We start from the raw sequence: 10,816 nt of genomic DNA on the forward strand, positions 1-10,816 counted from the left end.
GACATTGTGACACCGCACCTACAGGTGAACATTATTATAACAAACACTGATATAGCGAATTATCAGCTATAGCGAATTTAATAGGAATTTTGGTTGGTCCCACTTTATTTCAGTGACACTTATTCTTGTTATAACGAAACCGCGAGAGCCGCACGGGATATCGGCTGTATTGAAGAAATATTTGGTTTGTGCAGGGCTCAAAACTCAAATGATAGCACAAAAAAAGAAACAAAATGAAAAAAAATTGAAAGATAGCACAACCATTTTTATTAATCGTTTAAAAAAATTGCAGTAATTTTGGTCGTTCAGCGCAAAACCGCACTTGACTGGTTGCGCCACCTACATATGAAAAGAACAGGAAAACTGTGGAAGCTCATGTGGCGACAAAAGGTGGAGCCTGTTTTGTTTTGCTATGTTGTTTTGCCTGCTGTCAAAGATAAAGTTCAACCCGAAGACCTGGTGGAGCTGGACAAAACTTGGGATCGATTGGCACTCCCCAGCATTGCATTTGAGGACTTTGTTTTTGCCGATGAGAACTTGTTCGTGGCACCCGAGCTGATGGATCAGGAAATTGTGGATCGCATCATGTTGCCCGAGGAAAACAGCAGCAGCAAGAGCAATGATGAAGGTGAAAGTGAACCACCGATTACCAGCGCGTACGCCACGGACATGACCAGGAGGCTGAGAACCTACTTGGAAAAACTACCAACGTCCAAAACTGCAGAAGTAGAAAGGGCTCTTTCGTGCATGGACACCGTGGAGAAACTTCACCTTGCTCAGTGCTGTGAAAAGCCACCAGACGAAGATCACATCCTTCTTCAAATAAATAAGAATGCAGGCGTGTTTTGTCAAATGAACTTTGTTCTGTTGTAATTTCCCGTTCTCATGTTCTGGTCCATTTAGTGTGAAATGCCACAAGGAGACAGGCAAGGATTACCTCGTTTATAGTGGGTTCAAACCCTGGAATGATGTGTTTTTGTATCCAGGATTTTTGTGAAAGCCAGATTGTTGATTTGTTAGAGCCGATTTCTACCTCTACTGTTAAAATGAATATCGGATATAACAAATTATTTACTTCCCCGATACTACTTCATTATAACGAGGTCCGATTGTATTAAAAAATCCGAGGAGGCCAAGCACAGCCAGCACTGAGAACCAAAAAAGTGTGTAAAGAAAGGGTAATCTGAGCTTATTGCGCAGCTAACACAATAAAAGAAGAAATCGCATTTTTAAACCTTTCAGAATACATGCTCGACGATTTCAATAAGTCAAAAAACAACAACCATAACAACAAAAACACGGAAAGTGTAACAATTTTCTGCAGGTACAAACAGAGAAAATAATTATGCATTTTCTTGGCATATTTGTGCATGTTTAGTTTGTTCTTGATAAGAATATTTTGCGCTACACCCCGAGATTCGCATCGAGATTATACTGCATGAGCAATTAGCAATAGTGCTGCTAATAAAAAAATTAGCAGCAGTATCTTGAATGTTGCTCCAAGCTGACAGATGAATAAAATGATGTAATCACAGTAAAATACACCGTAGAGAAGGAACGAAGCAAAAGGGCATGCATGCAACGTAACTCACCTCTGATCATTGATTAGGTCTTTCTTGAGGAGCGAAATCAGATGCAACACATATTCAAGCACAATGCTGGCGGAACCAGGCAGATGGCCCAAAGTGTTCTTCTCGACCGAATCTTGAAAGTACCGCAAGGCATTCGATATTTGTTTCATGTCATTGTTCACTTGTGAATCGCCCTGTAAAAGTGCACAAATGAATGAAGGACAATTTACCTCCCGCAGGGCAACACTTTCCTCCCTGCTAAAAGCACACAAGAAACTTGCAATTAACTCCCTTTCGTAGCTTAAGAATAATTCCCAGGGCCATGAAGATCTCTACCATCCAACCTAGACAAGGCACTGATTCTAGCATTAACCCTGGAACACGTATAGCTCACCTGCATAACAATGCTCATCAACCACTGTGCCATGAGCATAGCTTATGCACCTTCTATAGCTCGCTGCTTTTACTCATTGCTGACACTCATTAATGGCTAAGACTGCAACTTGTTCCAAAGGGTTCAATCAGGCAGGATTAAAGAGCAACAGTTAGGGGGAGGGGGGGTAACCTCAGCTACATTGATTTCTGCTCATCAACTTTAAAACAAGACACTTAAACGACCCTAAAATGAACACATGAGAGCGTGCAGTTAGGTTCTAGAGAGCAATACCCCCCTGCTCACTGAAGCCTGTAGGTCAAATGGCATATCAAAATTCAGTGTGCCCAAATGTGTTACCAGATACTTCAAAGGGTTAACATCAGCTGTTCTAAGAGGTTCCAGGACTCTGAAACTCGAGAATCTGGTTTGGCGAAAATGCAGTACAAATCGTTAAGCAATAAAAGCCTTTCTCGAAACAATTAGTCGGTCAGCCTCCATTCACCTTCCCATTTTGTGAAGCAGGAGTGCATTCACGGGATCGTCTTCATCTGGCACCCAAAATGAGGCTTTTGGCTTACACAATGAAAGCAGTTAATTAGAACAATTGCCTGCTTCTACGGCTAGGCTGGTAAGCCCGTGAAATTTTTAAAAAATTCAGTGCCCTTCCACTTTGTGAAGAAGGATGACCAGTGAAGCAGTATTGCGATAACTATATTTGTATTGACAGCAGACAGGAACCCCACAATATTTACAACTTCACTGTGAGCTACGTAATTATGAAAATTAGATAAAACTCAGTGTGAGGCTAGAGAGAGAGAGATTTTTATTGGCCTAGATAGGAGCTACCCTGGCCCTGCCGCGCTGGAGTAGGGTATCCAAGCAAGCCTTGGCCATGTATTGACCATGTATTGACAGCAGCCCGAAATTCTGTAATGTTTACGAGTGCACTTTGAACTAGCTAATTATGACCAGTAAACAAACGCTCAATTTTCGAGCCCAACATGGAATTAAAGGGAAGAATTTCTGCGCACAAGTTTGCCCTCTACATGCATAACCATTCTTTTTTGAGTCATAAAACAGTAAGAGATGCACCTTCCACAATGATTTCAAGATAAACACTTGACTGGTCAAATGGTTACTGGTGTGAGCAAACAGTCCCTCTGAGATTCATGCTTCCAAATAATAAGGGTCGTTGCATCTTCAAGCAGTGGGTGAAATAGACTTTTTAAGAAATGATGTGGTATTTTTTATGCATAAAGCCAAGACTGGACAAGTCAGAGAATCAGTGTTTAGCTATGGTTAAGAACAACACAGGAACCTTTTTTTTTTTGCGATTTTTAACCACTTTCGTGGTTCTTGCAGTCCGGTCCATGCTGCCACAGCTAGGCACAACTAACACTGATGGATGTGCGCAGAGTTCCACAGCTCGAAGAAAAGTCCATTACTGCAAAGCCAATGATGCTTCTCCCGTGACGATAAGAGGGACATCCCGCCAAGGCTCACCTTGCTGGGGCTGCCTGCGGGGCTAACGGGACCGGTGGGCGGAGGGGCGTCCAGCTGGTCAGTGTCCCGTGCCCGGGGCCGCGCCTTGTGAGCCTGCTGGGGGGAGGCTGCCCGGCTGGGTGTCCGCATCTGGTGGATCTTCCCCAGGATGTCCTCCTTGAAGGAGCGCGCCCGGCGGGCCAGCCGGCTCCCTTTGGCACGGCCCAGCTCTGCAGGGGCAAGGCGGACACTCTCTGACGCAAGGCGGACACTCTCCTAATGGTCGGCCACAAGGCCCTCCCGTTCCCATGCCACAGAGCGAGCAGCAGTGACAAGCCCTGTACAACAAGCACATTTTCAGGAATTCAAATGAGCTGCAAACTAACAAGGCAGCGCTGGTTGTTGAACAAAAGCGGAGAGAGCTACAAAATGTATAATTATTCAGTTAAAGCGAGAAGTTATTCAGCCTTTTAGTGTCTCTTTATAACATTGTGGTGAAAATGGAAGGAAAAACGGAGAGCACTTAAACTACTTATTTCTAAACAAGGCATCCCTTTTTGTTGAGCAAAGGCTAAAAGAGCTACAAAAGATGTGATCTTTCAGTTAAAACAAAAAGTTAAGCAGACTCAAGTGTCTGTTTAACACGCTCAGACCAAAATAAATTTGCTTGACTGCTTTGTCACAAAGTTTTGTTTTGTGCTCCCTGCTCTCACCATTAAATACATGTGAGAGATTTTTAAATTTAAAATGTGCAAGAAACAGCAAAAAAGATGTTCCACAAGACAAGCTTCAATAAATGGAAAACTTGTTAAAGAAAAAACAGTGCTAAGTACCTGTCAGACAAAAATTAACAAACAAATGGTGAAAAATACAATGTCAAATTACAACAGTTGAACTTGAGCAAATTGGGCAAGTTTGAACAAAGGAATGTGCCAACTTGCAGAAAAACATGACCTATGTTTTTTTACAAAAATTCACATTCTGAGAATTTAACATGCCGAAGTCACACCTGGGCTACATGCCATAGTGGACGGCCCCGGATCAATTTCGACCGCCTGGGGACGCTTAACATGTGGCGAAAACCCGACACACAGGCGTTTTCATTTTTGGCCCACATTTGAAAAGCAGCCGCCACAGCTGGGATCGAAACCGCATCTTCGGGCTCAGCAGCACAATGCCTTATGTTTTTTACCTGTTTTACTGTTCCCTAATCCCCAAGAAGCACAATGAAACTGATGAAATGAAGATTCACTTCAGAAGAACCTAAGTTGGCAAGGTGTAAAACAAGCAAAACTATAAAATTTTCATTCTGCAACAGTGCAATGAAAACAAGAGCAAAAGTAAAGGGAGATAGTAACGACAGTGTGTCCTTTCCACCAGCCTTTTTCATTTCCTGTTTTTAATGCAGTGCTATGAAATAAAGTTGTACGAGTTCACCAAGCTATCCCCAATTCGAGACCGAATTTTCTGCCCATCTTGTGAAATAAATGCTTCAAGTCTTGCATCACTATTTTTCCCTTCATAACTTGGTTACAGCTATTAATAACTGATAACAACAATAACTATTCCTTGGCATTACGACACTGCTATATAGCAATTTTACTGCACTGTGCTGATGCCTATAAGGAACACTGCGTTGTCTACTTCAGCAGTTAGCAAAATATATTCAAACCAGTCATCATCAGCATCATCAACAGCCTATTCAGGCCCACTGCCGGGAAAAGGCCTCTCCCACTGACCCTCCACCCACTCCTGTCCTGCGCTGCTCCGAGTTCATTCTTTGCCTCTGAATTTTATTATTTCGTCTCTCCATAGAGTTAATGGCCTTCCCCTTCTTCTGGCCCTTCTCTACTATACATTCTGTGACCCTCGTGGTCCACCTGCTGGTTCTTCTCCCCACACGGCCAGCCCAAGTCAATTTCTTTTTCTTTATGTGAACTGATATCTTTACACGAGTGTGCTCCTTGATCCAGGATGCTCATTTCCTGTCCCTAAGTGTTACTCCTATCATTATTCGCTCCATGGCCCGTCGGATTGACCTAAGTTTGCTTTCCAGTTGTTTAGTAAGGTGCCAAGTTTCTGCTTCATCCGCCATCACCTGCAGCACGCACTGGTTGTATACTATTCTTCTTAGGGACAGAGGCGGCTTCCACTTCATCATTTGTGAGTGCTTGCCGAATGCACCCCAGCCCATTCCTATTCTGCGCCGGATTCCGTTCTCGTGGTTGGGATGAGCACTGACCACCTGGCAAAGGTAGTTATATTGTTCTACTTGTAGTGTTCTGTTACCTATGCTAAAGGGGGCGTGTTCAGCATGTTTATTTATCGTTACTTTATATTTATTCAGATTTATTTTTAGCCCCACGACAATGCTTTGTGATTTTAGTTCTTTTTTGCAGGCATTCTGAAAACCTCAAATAGTTCAACTATTCTCCATTTATCCATAACCCTGCATTTTCCCAGTCAAGCTTCCTGAATACCACCATCCAGACATGCTGCGAACAATTTTGGCGAGATCCGTGTCGCACCCCCTTCTGGATCGGGAACTTTCACTTTGCTCATGATGGATTATCCTGCCCATACATCCCTCATATATGTCATCTAGGAGTCTTATGTAGGTCTCCTTTATTCCTTGGTCCTTTACCGCTTTCAACACTGCTGCAGTGTCTATTGAATCAAATGCTTTTTCATTGTCCACAAATGCGTTGTAAATGAGTTTAGTGTACTCTGCAAGTTTTTCTATTCCTTGATTGACCACATATAAGTGATCCATTGTTGAGTACCCTTTCCTAAACCCAGCCTGCTCTCTGGGTTGTTGGAAATACAGGCTGTCACCTATGCGGCTAACTATAACTTTGGTAAGCTGCTTGTATACAAGTGAGAGTAGGCTGATAGGCCTCTAATTCGTAAGGTCTTTGGTATCTCCCTTCATGTGAATCAGAATAATGTTGGTGTTTTTCCAGGCTATGCGCACTTTTAGAGCCCTTAAGCATTCTGAAAATAGTGTAGCAAGCTTTTCCAGTACAATATCTCCTCCCTCCTTTAAAAGACCCACGGTTATGCCATCGTCACCTGCAGCTTTTCCTCTTTTCATGCCCTTGATGACCTTTTCTATTTCGTACGAGTTATTAGCGGGACTAGGCAAGTTAAACTGCTACTTTTATTATCTCGTCCATGCTGTGTGTAAGGCTACCCTGTTCATCTCTGTGTGCACATATTCTGTCTTTGCCAATAGCTATCTTCTTCTTAGTTGCCTTTAAACTTCCCTCTCTCTCCTGAGTTTCCTCGACCACTGCCATGTTGTACGTACGAATGTCGTTTGTTTTACTTCTGTTAATAAACTTCGACAGCTCTGCTAATTCACTTTGATGCGCTGCACTTGACACTTTCATTCTCTTATGTTTCATAATTAGTTCCTTTGTTTTCTGAGTCAGTTTTCCAGCTTGTTCCCTACATGCTGTCTCTCCCATAGCTGCAGTTGATTCTGTGATTGCCGTTGTTAGATTGTCATCTAGCCTGTCTACACTTTCCTCGTTTTCCCCATTTAAAAGCGCCAATTTGTTTTGAAGGGCAATTTTAAATTCCTGCGTCCTGGCTCTGACTGACTCCATGCGGGGTTTCTTACTTTTCACGAGTTTTCTTCTTTCTCTCTTGAGATTCAGATTTACTTTGAACCTAACCACCCTATGATTGCTACTCCAAATCTTGCCTAGCACCACTACGTCCCACATAATACCTGGGTTGTCACTTAAAATGAAGTCAATTTCATTTTTTGTTGTAGGGCTGCAACTTTTCCATGTCCATTTCCTATTTTTTTGTTTGTAGAAGATTATGTTCATTAACCTCAGGTTATTCCTCTCGGCAAATCCAACCAGTGTATATCCTCGACTGTTGCGGGTGCCCATTCCAAAGTTTCCCACCGACCTATCTCCTACTCTCTTTTCACCTACTTCACAAGTCATTACAAAAAATTTCCGGCTATCAATGAAGATTACTTGCTACACCGTGACTAGACACTACAGCCGTACAAGTGGTGGCAGGGCAAGGAATGAGTCCTAGAAGTAACAGGGAAGTGCCCACCAGAGAAGCGCAGCAATAACCTCGATGCTACGAGATAAGAGCACTCTTATCACTCCTCGCATAAACTCAAAGTATTTTTGCCACAACATTGCCGCACTGGCGGCTGCAAAAGAAGCCTCTTTACAGAAGCTACTCCTAAGAGCACACCATGCAATTTCTTCAGCATGGCATTTATGGACCATGAAAAACATTTAATTCTGCAGACCTCGCTGCAGTACTGGAAGCATTAAAAGACCAGGGAACAGAGGAAGCTTGCATAAGACTCTTGGAGGACATACACAAGAAATGCACAGGCAAGATATTCCTTCACAAGAAGAATGAAAAGTTTCCACCAGGAAAGGCATATGACAGGGAGACATAACCTTACAAAAACTATTTGCAGCCGGTTTGGAAGGGGTACCTGACTGAAAGAAGTAAGGGTTAAGGATAAATGGAGACTGTTCGAGCCACTTGAGATTTGTGGACGACATTGTCTAGTTCAGCGAGTATGGAGAAACCTGCAAAGATGCTTCAAGATCTGCACTCAGAAAGCTCGGTCGTAGGGCTAAAGAAAAACATGAATGCCTAGGTAATGAAAGGCTAGAAAAAGTGAAGGAATACAGCTATCTTAGACACGTTGTCAGTGCTGTATCCAAACACCTAACTCAAACAAATTGAGGACTAGTGAAGCCTGTTTGTGATTAAAGTGATTACTGAGTTGCAGAGGGCTCTCCTTAGTCACTGAAAAGAACCTTGTCACAAGTTTTTACCACTTACTGAAGACATGCCCTAACAATTGAAATTAACAACATTCACAGGAAGGTGCCCATGTGTGCCCCGACGAGTGTACTACCTCGCACCCATTTACGTTTGCAGCAAGCACTGCCCAGGAGCAGACAAGACATACACTGCAGTCATTTTGCATGTTTACATGTTGCATGTGTGCAAGCATCGCTATAAATACGCAGGGTTAGACTGCATCCAGTTAGTGGTGCGTACTACTTGAGCTGTATTTCTTTAACTTCAAAAAGGCTATTATTTGAAGCCCACCAATAGTTTTGGGAAAGTGAGGCTCGGAGCAAAGGCGAAATGTTATTCACAGAAAATTATGAACTTGACTCCGACAACATAGGTGACGCTTAGAAGCGCAGCGGCGGACATAAATACGCACGGACACACACACACCGCGTGTGTATGTATATACATATATACATTTATATTGGGAGATACCTGGTCAAATAAATGTCTGCACACAGTGCCACATCATAGCCGCAGCGGCCCGAACTGCAAGAAGTTAGTCCGCTTTTAAATGGGCCAGCTTTCGACAGCAGTGAGAACAGTTCGCACATATTGTCAGGACAAGAATGAGCACTAGCTTATTATTTTTCTTTTCTGTCTTCCATTTGCCATCAGCAGGACAGGGTCGTGCGATCCTCAGACACCACACAGCCTAATGCGAATCAGGCGCGTTTCCTTTCCAAACAATACCACCGATCTCTTTTTTTTTTTTTTTTACTCGCACACCGATTACTGTAGTTAGAACCGGGAGACACGATGTTGACAGTCGGGCCAGTAATTAAATTAATCAGGTCACCAGTGCACAGCTCCCGATCGGCGTACAAAAGGGAACGAAATGCGACTGCAGTAGACACTGACAATCTCGAGACGTTCTCGTCACGGATATGAGTAATTCGCCCCAAGAGCACGCGCAAGTAGCTGCTTGCACAACTTTTTACGTTCAAACAGGCGCCCGAGAATTCTGAAACGACGGAACGCGTGCCGAGGTGATTACGAATGCCGTTTAGTTTGCGCCTGTTGCGGTTTGAACTGGGCGCTGCCATCCGCTAGCGGAGTCAAGACAAATAGTAGAGTTACCTCTGAAACATTCTTGGCGTGATTCACCTTCCTGTAGTATTTCGCGTGGGCTAGATCCGCTCGAAGCGCTCTCGAGTTACGTGTGATACACAGACGGATTACAAGATGTATAAAAAGTGGGCTAATACGACAAACACAGCAAATTTTAACGAGAAAGAAGGCAGGACGTGCACAGCAAACATTCACAAAACGCGCAGCGCGATCGAATATGTAAACACAAGGTGTAACAGGCATCCGATCGACGGTGCGCCCTGATGCCAAGTTTATACAAGTTGTCTCCCGCAGCCACTGTGTCGTGCATAGTGTACGGCGATCACTTATAAATATAACAACAGAAAAAGATTGTGCATCGCGAATAATTATCCTCTTTTTTTTTTTCTTTTTTGGTTTAACACGGCTGCAACGAGAAGGAAAGCTTACCATGCTTGTCTGGCTTCTTTGACATGGCTCGCCAGCGCAATCTTCACAGGCATTTTAACATCGTTTTTCGAGAGTTGTGAGGAAACCTACCCTAAAGAAGAGTCTCATGGTGTTTAAAAATGCAAGCATCCCCCTCGTTCGTCGACCATCAGCCCTCTGCCACCACACCACTCGAGGACTCGAGGATCGCCAGTATCGCCGCCTTCGACTCGCTCACGCACGGACGAGAGAACCCATTGTTGCGAGGCTCAAAATGCGAAAGACGATCGGCCGAGCGGCCGACGCACGGAAGCTTCGGTTTTCAGCCAGCCGCAATGCGTGAAACCGTAACTAGTATTCTGAATGTAACCCTAAATACGAGTGCGAATTGCTGCCGTATTTGCTTTTAAACGTATTTTTTATATATACGAATTTTTTTTTAATCTTTAAAGCGTAGTTTTATTATTTTCATGAATGAGCGCACGCTGCTTTTGTTTCTGTTGAGTGTGTTGAGTGGAAGGCCACGGAGAGTGAGGTCGGTGGCTTGGCTGCTTTGGCTGTAATCGGTACATTATCGTACTGCAGCGTACTTCCTTTTTCAACTGAGTAGCAAGAGCAGTTGCTATTGACAGAACATTTACATCATTGTCACTGCTACTTACCCAGCTGGGAAAATGCCTCTCTGCAGCGTACTTTGTTCATCACGGAGATTTTGATCCTTCCAATGCAGCTGTGGGAGAAGCAGCCTGTCAGAAGCAACCTGGCAAATATATCTCAGAAAACAAAGGGACTTATTAGCTAAACGTAAGAACATGAAACTGTCGAGCATGGTGGATCAAACTGAGTTGGCGGAGCTGTCGAAATTGATCAACAGAAGTAAAACTAACGGCGTCCGTGCGTACATGGTAGTGATCGAGGAATTTGGAGAGCGGAGGAAGCCTAAAAGCAATTAAAAAGTGCATGCACTCAGAGACGAACGGGGTAAAGGCCGACCTCCATGCAGCGAAATGTCGGCGAAAAGGCGGCGAACGTCGCCCGGCGGCGGCCGCTCTGC

The 10,816-nt window shown here is 43.8% G+C and overlaps 1 protein-coding gene across 2 annotated transcripts in view; it reads right to left on the bottom strand.

The window, feature by feature from the left end:
* The window catches only part of LOC144146221 (rap guanine nucleotide exchange factor 1-like), a 66,612-nt gene extending 56,566 nt beyond the window's left edge, over positions 1 to 10,046 (bottom strand). For both annotated transcript variants that reach the window (XM_077678196.1, XM_077678188.1), the window contains exons 1-3: positions 9,784 to 10,046; positions 3,451 to 3,659; positions 1,593 to 1,765 (exon numbers count right to left, since the gene is read on the bottom strand). In XM_077678196.1, the coding sequence (XP_077534322.1) occupies positions 1,593 to 1,765; positions 3,451 to 3,659; positions 9,784 to 9,808 (407 nt within the window). In that variant the 5' untranslated portion in view covers positions 9,809 to 10,046. The remainder of the gene's footprint in view (positions 1 to 1,592; positions 1,766 to 3,450; positions 3,660 to 9,783) is intronic.
* Positions 10,047 to 10,816: the final 770 nt, after the last annotated feature.

This window comes from Haemaphysalis longicornis, unplaced genomic scaffold (assembly GCF_048455015.1).
Source record: "Haemaphysalis longicornis isolate Haplotype H1 unplaced genomic scaffold, Haemaphysalis longicornis Haplotype H1 scaffold_1, whole genome shotgun sequence".
In the NCBI taxonomy this organism is placed as follows: domain Eukaryota; kingdom Metazoa; phylum Arthropoda; class Arachnida; order Ixodida; family Ixodidae; genus Haemaphysalis; species Haemaphysalis longicornis.